At 38.1% G+C, this 13,844-nt stretch overlaps 1 protein-coding gene across 1 annotated transcript in view; it reads left to right on the forward strand.

Moving 5' to 3' along the window:
• FAM186A (family with sequence similarity 186 member A) overlaps positions 1-13,844 on the forward strand; it is a gene marked incomplete at both ends in the record, with an annotated part of 76,124 nt that overhangs the window by 34,248 nt on the left and 28,032 nt on the right. Inside the window, 8 exon segments of the mRNA XM_079937500.1 lie at positions 2,113-2,232; positions 2,236-2,332; positions 3,330-3,461; positions 3,464-3,496; positions 12,370-12,670; positions 12,672-12,708; positions 12,710-13,287; positions 13,289-13,844. Coding sequence (XP_079793626.1) covers positions 2,113-2,232; positions 2,236-2,332; positions 3,330-3,461; positions 3,464-3,496; positions 12,370-12,670; positions 12,672-12,708; positions 12,710-13,287; positions 13,289-13,844 — 1,854 coding nt within the window.

Genomic DNA, 13,844 nt, shown 5'->3' on the forward strand with positions numbered 1-13,844 from the left:
TGTTGTGGCCTCTTCCATTGTGGAGCACAGGCTCCAGATGCACAGGCTCAGCAGCCATGGCTCACGGGCCCAGCCACTCCACGGCATGTGGGATCCTCCCGGACCGGGACATGAACCCGCGTCCCCTGCATCGGCAGGCGGACTCTCAACCACTGCGCCACCAGGGAAGCCCTGATTACTCTTTTGACATGGTGATTTGGCTTGCAAAATCCAAATCTTAATGTTATTGTAAGGAGTGTAGAGAGAGTTCAGTTTGTCTGAAGCCAAACTGAGCGAGTAATTGATAAATTTGGAAAAGATGGAGCAGTGATTCTCCATCTATCAGATTTACCATTCCCTTTTAAAATATTTTTAACATACCTTTGTTACTCTGAAGTGAAATTCATAGATAAAATATCTATACTCATAATTTAAAAAATTAATATGTGAGGGTAAATATAAGTGCTAATTTATAATAAAATGCATTTCAATGTGTAAATTCTAGGTCAAACTTCACTAGAAGACATAACAAAGTAGTAGATAGAGGCTTGCATCCTTATGTAGAATTAAAATAAATATGAAAGCTACAAATACAGGCTGATACAAATGCAGGTTTATTGTACTGGCACTACATACTATTAGCAGTAGTGCCTTGCTAGTTGGTACTGTGGTGTTTCAGAATGGTGAAATTTTATTGGAGAAATTCTAAAGAATATTTTCCTTTGATTTACAAAATATTTGCATTCCTGGAAATTTCAGTAAGCAATGAAACTTTGTAAAAAATTATTCTGCATTTATACTTTAAAAAGAGTAAGTTTCTAGGCTCAGATAATTATAAACAGATTTTTTTTTTATAAACAGATTTTTTTAAAACCTATGTGAATATCCCATGGGACAGTCAAAATTTATGCAGGACGGACCAATTCTTTAACATGTGTACTGTCCATTGCACCGTTGGGTGGGCTGGCACCCCTTACTTAGCACCTTTTACTAAATACAATAAATCTTCCCTCCCATTCATTGTTACAACCAAAAATGCTTCCACAAATTTCTTTTTTAAATTATTTATTTATTTAGGCTGCGTTGGGTCTTCATTGCTGCGTGCAGGCTTTCTCTAGTTGTGGTGAGCGGGAGCTACTCTTTGTAGGGGTGCATGGGCTTCTCGTTGCAGTGGCCACTCTTGTTGTGGAGTGTGGGCTCTAGGCATGTGGACTTCAGTAGTTGCAGTGTGTGGGCTCTGTAGTTGTGGCTCGCCGGCTCTAGAGTGCAGTCTCAGTAGTTATGTCGCATGGGCTTATTTGCTTCGCGGCATGTGGGATCTTCCCCGACCAGGGATGGAACCCGTGTCCATTGCATTGGCAGGCAGATTCTTAACCACTGCGCCACCAGGGAAGTCCCCACAAATTTCTAAATGCCCATATGAGGCAGTAATTACCCTCACTGAGAATTTGCTGATAGATTCTTGAGGAGGGGAAATAATGAAGTAGAAGTCATGTTGTGGAATATTCTGATAGCTGCTTTCCAGGTGTAAGCGTTGATTAAAAAAAGAAAAAGAAGTAACTTCCTTTAATTAATTAGTAATTAATTAGTTTGTTTACAGCAGCCACAGTTTATAAGGTATTTCACACATCTTACGCGTCTCACATCAACTATAAACTCAGCATCTCCGTTATTTTACAGATGAGTCAGGGCAGCTCAGAATTGTTAAGTGATTTATTAAAAGTCATTAATGAGAGAGCTAGAGTTGGAGTCCAGATATGGTTTCAGACCCAATATTCTTTTCATTATATCATAGCAATGCTAGGATGAAGGCAGAGAAAAAAAATTTAAGAGGAGAATCTGAGACTCAGAGAAAAACTGGAATTAGGGGACTTCCCTGGTGGTCCAGTGGTTAAGACTCCATGCTTCCACTGCAGGGGGGTGTGGATTTGATCCCTGGTCAGGAAACTAAGATCTCACATGCCACGCAGCCAAAAACAAACAAACAAAAGACAACAACAACAAAAAAGTAGAATTGGCAGGCCTTTGATTAGACAGCTCTGTAGTGACTGTCACTGACATTCTGGGAAGAAAGGTGGTCAAAGCTTACTGCCAGAGGATTTATTAATATATTCCCCCTTCTTATTCTTATAGGACCTTAATATGCAGCTGGGTGACATCATGCAGAATGTGCAGTGGATAATAATAAATCACTATAATATGGATGAGAATGTGCACTCTGGAAGGAAAATATCCCTTACAGAACATAAGAAATAGAGAGCAAGTTTGCTGGAGAAAATAGTTACTTGTGCCAAGACTGCTGAAATTAGAGAAAAGACTCTTGTCTACATTCTGGCCTGGTTGGAAGAATGGAGTAAGTTTCCAGAAGTGATTTAAAGTTAATGAAAAAGCTAGAGAATGGAATTATAAGCAAATTATGAAGGATTAGAAGAAGACTAAACAAGAAAAGACTAAGGTGGTTATTTAGAGAACAGGTGCTCTCTGTTCCAGGAAGAATAGAATAAGGAAAATATAAGCTCGCTCACTTAGTACCAGCTATTCTGGCCTCCTTGCTTTTCTTCAAGCATGCCAGCATTCTCCTGCCCAGTGTCCTTATGCTTCCTAGTCCCTTGCCTGGAACATTTTCCATCAGGTAGCCACATGGCTCATTCTCTGCTTATATTTCTCTTTAAAATGAGGTGTTCTCTGACCATCCCCATTCTCTACCCACTGGCACTGTCCATTATTCTTTACTCTTCTTTATTTTTGTCTATAGCATTTCTTACCATCTGACATACTTTATAATTAATGTGTCTTTAAAAAATTTTTTGTCTGTGTCCTTTCACTAGAATGTAAATAGTATGAAATTAGGGAATTTGTTTTATTCAATGCTGTATCTTCAGGATCTAGAACAGTACATGACAGAGGAGACACTGGTTGAATGAAAGAATGAATAAGCTAAGAATACAAAAAAGAGAAATTTCATTTAGTTACAAGAAATCTCATGTAACAGGGGTTATAAAATACTAGAAAACTTACCAAAGGAGTTAATTGGGGTTTAGATCCCCAATATTAAAGCACATGTTCACATTTTAGATATCCCCATCCCTGAAGTCAGGGAACTAACAAATTAGACACCTTTCAACCATATTTTAATCATATTTTCATGGCCAAGGCTTATTGTTAGGCCTTCTATTCCAAGTTTCTCTTTTTAAATTTCTTCATAGAGAGAAGCCTCAGAATAGAAATAATTATGAGATACCTATATTTCCCAATACTACAATATTGAATAGGTAGCCAATATTATAAGCCTATATGGTTATAATTATTTATTTTTCTGCACAAAAGTAATTTTTTTTACTCTCTTCAAGATGTCATTTTGTCTGAGATGACTACAGTTGATATTGATGAACACCACCACTGTATAGCACAAATGGAGATGTTACCAGAAACGCTCAAAGCTATCGAGAGCAATGTCAAGCTACTGAGCAGAATTAGTACATCTTTGAAGAAAAGAAGAAACAAAAGAAAAAACGAGGTAAGAGTGCTCTAAGACTTTGAAAATAGATTTGACTTTTTCTAAAAAAGAGCTTTATAATTTACGTACCATAAAATTTACCCACGATAATTGTACAATTCAATGACTTTTAATAAATTTAGAGTTGTGCAACTATCACCACAATCTAACTTTAGAACTTTTTTATCATCCCCCAAAGATCTCTCAGGCCCATTTGCAGTCAATCCTCATTCCCACCCACAGCTCCAGACAACCACTAATCTCTTTTCTGTCTCAATAGATTTGCCTTTCCTGGATATTTCATGAAGTGGAATCATATTTTATGTAGTCTTTTATGTCTGGTGTCTTTCATTTAGCATAATGTTTTTGAGGTTCAGCCATGTTATAGGATGTATCAGTAGTTTCTTCCTTTCTATTGCCAATTGTACACCATTGTTTGCATATACCAAACTTTGTTTATCCATTTACCAGTGCATGGACATTTGCATTGCTCCCACTTTTTGGCTTTTATGAATAATGCTGCTATGAACACACATGTATAAGTTTTTGTGTGGACATAAAATTTCATTTCTTTTTGGAGATACCTAGGAGTAGAATTTCTATGTCATTTATTTATCTATTGCTGGTAAACTTATGTTTAACTTTTTAAGAAATTGTTAACTGATTTCCCAAGTGACATCACCATTGCAATTTCCATCAGCAGTGTATTACGGTTCCAGTTTCTTCACATCCTCAACAACACTTGTCATTGTCTGTCTTTTTTATTATAGCCTTTCTAATAAGTATGAAGTGATATCTCATTGTGTTTTTTTTTTTTTTTTTTTTTTTTTTGCGGTACGCGGGCCTCTCACTGTTGTGGCCTCTCCCGTTGCGGAGCACAGGCTCCGGACGCGCAGGCCCAGCGGCCATGGCTCACCGGCCCAGCCGCTCCGCGGCACGTGGGATCTTCCCAGACCGGGGCACGAACCCGTGTCCCCTGCATCTGGCAGGCGGACTCTCAACCACTGCGCCACCAGGGAAGCCCTCATTGTGGTTTTAATTTGCATTTCCCTAATGATTAATGATGTTGAGTATTTTTTCATGTGCTTATTAGTCATTCCTATATCTGATGAAATGGCTATTCAAATACTTAGCCATTTTTATTATTGAGTTTTAAGAGTTCCTTATATATCCTGGATACAAGTCCTTTATCAGAAAAGTGATTTGCAAATGTTTTCTCCCATTCTGTGGCTTGTCTTTCATTTTCTTAATGGTGCCTTGAAACCCAAAAGTGTTTAATTTTGATGATGTTCCATCAATTTATCATTTTTTTCTTATATGGATCATCGTTTTAGTGTTGTATTATGAACTTGTATCAGTCAGAATTCAACCATGAGAGCAGAACCAGAAGGAGATTATATATAATCTATCTATCCATCTATCTATCACATTGCAATTGAGGAACATGCTCTGTATTATTTTAATTCTTTTAAATGTATTGGGACTTGTTTTATAGCCTAGCATATGAGCTATTCTGGAGAGTATTCCATGTGTTCTTGAGAAGAATATATATCTGGTTGTTGTCAGGTGCAGTGTTTTATAGTTGGTTTATATTGTTGTTCTAGTTTTCTATGTATCTCTTTGCTGATTTTTCTATCTAGTTGTTCTATCCATTATTGAGAGCGGGATATTGAACTCTCCAATATTATTGTTATTTCTCTCTTTAATTCTGTCAGTTTTTTTGCTTCCTGTATTTGAAGGCTCTGTTGTTAGATGCACATATGTTTATAATTGTGTTAGCTTCCTGATGAACTGACCCTTTTATCATTATAAAATGTCTTCTGTTATCTCTAGAACTATTTTTTTTTCCTTAACGTTTATTTTGCCGGATATTAGTATAGTCTCTCTAGCTCCCCTGTCGTTACTGTTAGCAAGATTAAATCTAGGATGTGTTGCTTATAGTTGGATCTTGTGGGCTTTTTTTTATTTTTAAATACAATATGGCAATCTCTGACTTTAGCTGGAGTGATTAATTCATATTTAATGTAATTATTGATATGGTTGGATATATACCTGCTATTTTGCTGTTTTCCATATGTCTCATATATCTTTTTCTTCTTCTATTCTTCTTTTACTGCCTTCTGTGTTAAACAGATATTTTATTTTTATTTATTTTATTTTTAGCTGTGTTAGGTCTTCGTTGCTGCGTGCAGGCTTCCTCTAGTTGCAGCAAGCAGGGACTACTCTTCTTTGTGGTTTGCAGGCTTTTCATTGCGGTGACTTCTCTTGTTGCGGAGCACAGGTTCTAGGCACGTGGGCTTCAGTAGTTGTGCCACACTGGCTCAGTAGTTGTGGCTCGTGGGCTCTAGAGCACAGGCTCAGTAGTTGTAGCACACGGGCTTACTTGCTCCATGGCATGTGGGATCTTCCGGGACCAGGGATCAAAGCCGTGTCCTGTGCATTGGCAGGTGGATCTTAACCACTGCGCCACCAGGGAAGTCCCCTAAACAGATATTTTCTAGTCTACCTTTTTTTTTTTTGGTTTTTTTTTTTTGAAGTACGCGGGCCTCTCACCGTTGTGGCCTCTCCCGTTGCGGAGCACAGGCTCCGGACGCGCAGGCTCAGCGGGCATGGCTCACGGGCCCAGCCGCTCCACAGCATGTGGTATCCTCCCAGACTGGGGCACGAACCTGTGTCCCCTGCATCGGCAGGTGGACTCTCAACCACTGCGCCACCAGGGAAGCCCTAGTCTACCTTTTAATTCCATTTTTTCCTACATTTTTGGAGTAATTTTCTTAGTGGTTGTTCTAGGAACTGCATTATACACCTTAAATTACCACAATCTGCCAGAGATTAGTACTAACTTAATTTCAGCAAAATATAGAACCTTTGCTCCAATACCTCCATTCTCTTCCCCTCCTTTGTGCTTTGTCATACATATTACATATTTACGCATTATATGCCCAACAATATAGTTTTATAATTATTGTTATTTATTTATTTACTTATTTATTTTTGGCTGCGTTGGGTCTTCGCTGCTGCACGTGGGCTTTCTCTAGTTGCAGCAAGCGGGGGCTACTCTTCATTGCAGTGCACAGGCTTCTCAATGTGGTGGCTTCTCTTGTTGCGGAGCACAGGCTCTAGGCACGTGGGCTTCAGTGGTTGTGGAACGTGGGCTCAGTAGTTGTGGCACATGGGCTTAGTTGTGCCGAGGCATGTGGGATCTTCCTGGACCAGGGATTAAACCCATGTCCGCTGCATTGGTGGGAGTATTCTTAACCACTGCGCCACCAGGGAAGTCCATATAAATTATTGTTTTATATGATTGTCTTTTTAATTGACTAAGAGAGGAAAAAGAAAATAATATTTTTACCGTCTTTTAAATTTACTTACATATACTGGTGCTCTTTATTTCTTTGTGTGAAATTGCATTATCCTCTGGTGTCATTTTCTTTCAACCTAAAGGACTTCTTTACTATGTCTTGTAAGGCCAGTCTACCAGCACCAAGTCATTGCTTATCTGGCATTGTCTTCATTTCACATTCATTTTTTTCAGGCAGTTTTAGATTTAGAGAAAAATTGAGACTATAATAAAGTTCCATTTATCTCACCATACTTTATTATTATTAATATTTACATTAGTATGATGCATTTGCTATAATTAACAAACCAATATTGAGACATTATTAATTAAAGTTTGTAATTGATTAATAATTCCTTGTTTTTACCTAGTGTCCTTTTTCTGTTTCAGGAGCCCATCCAGGGTACCAGATTACATCTAGTTGCCATGTCTCCTTAGGCTTTCTTGGCTGTGACAATTTCTCAGATTTTTCCTTGTGTTTGATGTCCCTGATGGGTTTGAGGAGTACCAGTCAGGTGTATTGTAAAATGCCCCTCTATTGGAATTCATCTGATATTTTTCTCACATTTACCCTGGGGCTATGGGGTTTGGGGAGAAAGATCACAGAGGTAAAGTACTATTGTCACAATATCATTTCAAGGGTACATATTATCAAATGATTTATGACTCAGTGTTGACCTTGATCACCTAGCTAAAATAGTGCTTGTCAGGTTTCTCCACTGCAAAGTTAGTTTTTTCCTCATTTGCCATATTGTGCTCTTTAAAAGGAAGTCCATATGTGCAGCCCACATTTAAGGAATGGAGAGTTATGTGCCCCCTCCTCTAGGGTGGAGTATCTACATAAATTATTTGAACTTTTAAGCACAGGAGTCTGTCTCTTCTCTCCTATTTAGTAATTTATTAGATTATTTATTTATATCAAAATGAACTCACAGATATTTAATACTTTGGGTTATAAAACCTAATACTACTTTATTTTCTTGCTCAAGTTCCAGCTTTGGCCATCAGAACCTCTTTCAGTTGGTTTTTGTGCCCCTTTCACATACCCGCGTCAATGTGGTTTATTCTATCTTTTATTTTTAGCACTTCCTTACTTTCTGGTACTTACAAGATGCTTCAGGTTCATCTTGAATATTTCCTGCCCCAGTTCCAGAATCTGTCATTTCTCCAAGGACTTCTGGTTCCTTTCATTAGAGAATAGTATTAAAAACCAAGATCTGGTTGCTATGTGTGGTCATTGCTACTAGGGTGTTATTTCTGTTTGGCCCTCTCATCTTTCTTTTTTTTCTTTTTTTTTTTTTTGGCTTGTGGGGTCTTAGTTCCTTGACCAGGGATTCAACCTGGGCCCTTGGGAGTGAGAGCTTGGAGTTCTAACCACCGGAGCACCAGGGAATTCCCTTGGCCCTCTCATCTACAGAGCAAAAAAAATGTGTGCGTGTGCTGACCCATGAATATACACATATATATAGACATTTATGTATATAATCATCTGTAACTACATTAAGCTAAACATGAGTTCTTGTCAATGTCTCTAACTCTAATTCACTATCACATGGATCATTCTAGCTCCCTCCCCTTGCTTATCAGTAAATTCCTACCCAAAACAGTGAGAAACCTGTTCCTACCATCTGCCATCCATTTACTTAATTGTTCAGTCCAGTATACATGTATAGCAGTATCAGAATTATTAACCCATACTCCCAAGGGAAACAACTTATCAACTACAGTACAGCCCTCATATGTAGTTCCTTTTGCCTTGGTCTTACAGAATTCTTTCATTTCCAGTTACTTAGGTCAGCAACACTCCCTCTTCCCCAGCACTGCCATTTCCTTCAGTGAGGTTGTGTCATACATTTCTAATATGGTTAGATTCTCATATCATAGTATGAATTCCTTCCTGGGATCCCCTTACCTCCTAGGTGGTTATTTTTAAAAATGTGCCTATGTAGTTTCACTCTTGGTACTGTAGAGTTCTGTAGGGTTTGACAAATGTATATTGTCATGTATCCACCATTACAGTATCATACAGAATAGTTTCTCCATCCTAAAAATCCCCTGTGTTTAATCCTTCCCCTCTCTCCAAGACTCTGGCAACCACTGCTTTTTTAGGGTCCCTATAGTTTTGACTTGTCAAGAATGTCATATAATTGGAATTATGCAGTATGTAGCTTTTCCAGACAGGTTTCTATCTCTTAGCAATACATATTTAAGTTTCCTCCATAACATTCTGTGGCTTAATAGATTATTTCTTTTTATTGCTGAATAATATTTCATTGTATAGATGTACCACAGTTTGTTTATCTCCCTATTGAAGGACATTTTGGCTGCTTCCAGGTTTTGGTGATTAAGAATAAAGCTACTATAAACATTCTCATGCAAGTATTTTGTGTGGACGTAAGTTTTCAAATTAACTGGGTAGATACCTAGAAGCATGATTGCTGAATCATATAAGACTACATTGGGACTTCCCTGGTGGTCCAGTGGTCAAGACTCCGTGCTCCCAATGCAGGCCCAGGTTCCATCCATGGTCAGGGAACTAAATCCCACATGCTGCAACTAAGAGTCCACATGCCACAACTAAGAAGTCTGCACACCGCAACAAAGATCCTGTGTGCCGTACCTAAGACCTGGCACAGCCAAATAAATAAATATTTGGAACTTCCCTGGTGGCGCAGTGGTTAAGAATCCGCCTGCCAACGCAGGGACACAGGTTCGATCCCTGGTCCGGGAAGATCCCACATGCCGCGGAGCAACTAAGCCTGTGCACAACAACTACTGAGCCTGCGCTCTAAAGCCCACGAGGCACAACTACTGAGCCCACGTGCCACAACTACTGAAGGCCGCGTGCCTAAAGCCTGTGCTCCACAACAAGAGAAGCCAGGAGAAGCCCGCGCACCACAACGAAGAGTATAGCCCCCACTCACCACAACTAGAGAAAGCCCATACATAGGAAAAAAGACCCCATGCAGGCAAAAATAAATAAATAATAGTAGTAAATTTTTTAAAAGACTACATTATTTTGTAAGTAATTTTGTAAGAAACTTCCAAACTGTCTTCTCAAGTATCTGTACCATTTTTCATTCCCACCAGCAATAAACAAAAGTTCCAGTTACTCCATATCCTTGCGAGCATTGGTATTATCTGTTTTTTTAAAAATTTTAGATATTTTAATAGGTGTGCAACAGTATCTCACTGTAATTTCAATTCTCCAATGACAAGTGATATTGAGCATCTTCTCATATGCTTACTTGCTGTCAGTATATATTATTTCTTACCTTCATTAAAAATAAAGAGTTGTACATGCATGCTACTTTGAGAAGCATGTACTTATTTCAGTGAATGGATGTGACAGACATTCTGTAATGTATTTAGAGAAGAGTTTAAAAATACATGTATTAACTATGGATATATGAGTGTTCACTGAAAGCAACTTTGACAGGAGTGTTATTTCAGTGAATGGATGTGATAGCTCTTCCGTAATACATTTAGAGAAGTGTTTAAAAACATGCAATAATGATGGCTATGAGGGCTGTACATTCATGCTACTTTGGGAAGAGTGTTATTTCAGGGAATGGATGTCTTCACTTCTAGTAATCTAGCATCAAGTTTGCTGTGTTATTTTTGAAGAACAGTTTTGCTGGATATAGAATTCTTGGTTAATAGTATTATTCTTTCAGCACTTTGAATATACCATCCCACTGCCTTCTGCCTCCACTGTTTCCGATAAGAAGTGACCTGTTAAATTTACTGCGGTTCCCCTGTTCTAAATGGGTCTCCTTTGATTGTGATGAGTCATTTTTCTCTTTTTGCTTTAAAGATTCTCACTTTGTCTGGCTTTCAACAGTTTGACTATGATGTTCTAGGTATCGATCTTTCGGTATTTATCCCACTTAGAATTTGCTGAGCTTCTTGAACGTGTTGATTAATGTTTTTCATCAAATTTGGGATAATCTGGCCATTATTTCTTCAAATACTTTTAATGCCCCACTGTCTTCTTCTTCTGGGACTTCTATTGCTTGTACATTCGTATGCTTGATGGTATCTTACAAGTCTCTGAGGCTTTGTTCATTTTTCTTTATTCTTTTTCCTCCCTGTTCTTCAGAGTAGACAATCTCTAGTTATCTAGCATCAGGTTTGTTGGTTATTTTCTTCTGTAAGCTCAAACATGCTGTTGAGCCCTTTTGGTGAATTTTTCATTTCAGTTATTGTACTACTCAACTCCAATTTTTCCACTTGGTTTTCCAGTTTTCATCTCTTTAATGGTATGCTCTATTTGACGAGTAATTGTCATCATACTTTTATTTTAAAATATGGTTTCTTTTAGTTTTTTGGACATATTTATAACTGCTTCTTTTTTTCTAATAAGTCCAACATCTGCCCACTCCTCTCCCTGGTCCCTGAGACAATTTCTACTGACTGCTTTTCCTCCTGTGTATGGGTCACACTTTTCTGTTTCTTTGCATGCTTTTTTTAATGTTGAAAACTGGACATTTTAGGTAATATGTTGTAGCAACTCTGGATTTTGATTCTCCTTACAACCTCCAGAGTTTGTTTCTGTTGCCTTTTTGGTTTGTTTTTTAGTGACTTGTCTGGACTAATTTGGTGGAGTCTGTATCCCCCACAGTGGGCAGCCAGTGAGATCTCTGCTCAGTTGTGTTTTTTTGTTTGTTTATTTTTATTTTTAAGCCTGAATTTTAGCGGTTACTTTTGGGTCAGCATAGCTTAGTGGTCAGTCAATGATTAGTCAATCGTTAATTAATCCAGATTGATCCAGTAAGGCTTCTACTCTTTGCTAACAGATCTGTGTATGGGTTAAAGTAGAATTGTTAAAGAATTGCTTTGCTCTAGATCAAATCAACCCCCTCAGGCAGTAGAGCTGTCAGTCCTCACAGGTTGCCTCACTCTGGTAGAACTCAGGCCATAGGGCTAGGGAGTTGGAGATGGAAGCAGCTCCAGGCTAAAACATCATAGCAAATTTTTCTTGAATAAATTCTTCTCAATTTGTTGTATGCCTTTGCTCAGTTTCCAAAGTCCTAAAATGATTGTTTTTGGCAGTTTTGCTCAGTTTTTTCATTGCCTTTTTGGGAAAAATTTGCTGAGTTTCTCATTCAGCCATTTTGGAAATCCCTTCAAATGTTTGCCTTCTAGTCTTTTGTGATCCTTTTGAAAGAATCAAGGTTAGCTTCGACTCAGAAAAGGGAGAATAGAAAGATAGGAACCCAAGAAAGAAAATGGAAAGCACCAAGCATAATCAAAACCAAAGGAAAGTTCTGGTTTACCTTATGTCTAATCTCAAAATTGTAATCGAAAGTAAGTTGAGGTCACAGCTGAGTTCTTCTCCTAAACTCTGGAAGAAGAACTTCTAGATGATTGTGGGAAAAGAGTCATTTTTTTGAAAAAAGTGCTGTTTATTTTGGGGCCAAACTTTCCTGATGAAACTTTATCCTATATCTATCTGTTAATTTAGGCTCAATTCCTTAGGCTTAAACATAGAGCACAGCACAAAAGAAGAAACACGATCTCATTATTTAATTTATTTATTTATTTCGTCTAGCATCTAGAGGTTCTCTATGGAAATCTTGGATAGAAAGTGTTATACAGCGACCTGCAACAGCTCATGCTTTAAGACCAGATCAGATGATTAGTGATCAATTTGCAACAAATACAAAGGTTTCAGAAATCCAAGATATGCTACAGGAACTCAAAGATACTGCAGTGTTCAATAAATTGGAAAACAATGCTATTAAATATATGTCATCAACAATAGAAAACCTTTCGAAAGCTTTGAGTACACTAAATGATGAAGTGAAAGTTATTAACCTCCAAAGTGCCAATATGTATACAAATGAGACAAGTGAAAGAGATTTCCCTGAAGATAATACAAGATCTCAGTTAAAAAAAATGAAATGCTTCAGCAGAAACTTCAAGAAGCAGAAGAAAAATATACACACCTTGTTCGATCCAAAGGCATAGAACACCAAGCATTGCCCACATCAACACTGAGAGTGTTACCTGAGCCTTCTCCACAATTAGCCATTAGCCAAGCTGACACATTAGACAGTGTAGATAATATTTTGGCCAAAGAATTTGAAATTGTTGTAGATGAGGCCCCCCAAAAAGGGACCAAAGCCTTGGGGATCAAGTGGGACTCATCTCCTTCATACACAGCCCAAGGTGAGACAATTTCAGATATAACTGACCAGCAATACCCTTTACCTGAAAAAAAACAGAAAAAGTCTTCTGAAGAGATCACTGAAGATATCATTATAGATAAGATATCAGCGAAGAAAGGCAGTGCCTTTCAGAAAGATGGGACTGATCAGTACCAATCACAGGAAGGAAAGCGCACAAAAGGCCCATATTTGCAGGAGACCTCTGAATCAAATGTGAATGATGATAAAGGTAAACAGAAAGTCACAGGGACCAAACTTGATCACCACTTTGAAATACAAGCACTAGAAAAGAAAAGAAATCAAATCCTTTTCTGAAAGCAAATCAAAGTCACTCACTGAATCAAAAAGTCAACATTTTCCTTCTGATTTCCCTTCTGACACAAAGAGCCAAGGTGGCAAAAGTGGAACCAGTAGTATATGGGAAAGACTCAGGAAAGCCAAACTTCAATATTCACATAGCAAAAGTCAAATTTCTTCAGAGAATAAAGAGGAACTCATCATTGAGTCAATGGACGAAGAAGGCAGAAGTGAGATGAGTAGCCAAGCAGAGCCATCCAGGTTGAGCCAACTTGATTATTCCTCTGAGAAAATGAAAATAAAAGGAAAGAAACACCAAATCTCTCCAGGAACCATTATAAGCAAAGAAGAAAAAACTGAAGAGAAGGATATGTCAGTCTTCGCCATGAAAGTCAAGTCTCTTGAACTTGTTAAATCACAGTCTAGGATAACTAAAGAGACTTCAGGAATTCCAGATGGCAAAAGAGAACAGAGTAACCTAGAAGAATTTCAGAAAGCCACAGTGTCATTCCTAAAAGAGAAAATTGATAACATAGGAAAGCCTTTGGATAAAAAGACT

Source organism: Stenella coeruleoalba (assembly GCF_951394435.1).
Source record: "Stenella coeruleoalba genome assembly, chromosome: 11".
In the NCBI taxonomy this organism is placed as follows: Eukaryota; Metazoa; Chordata; class Mammalia; order Artiodactyla; family Delphinidae; genus Stenella; species Stenella coeruleoalba.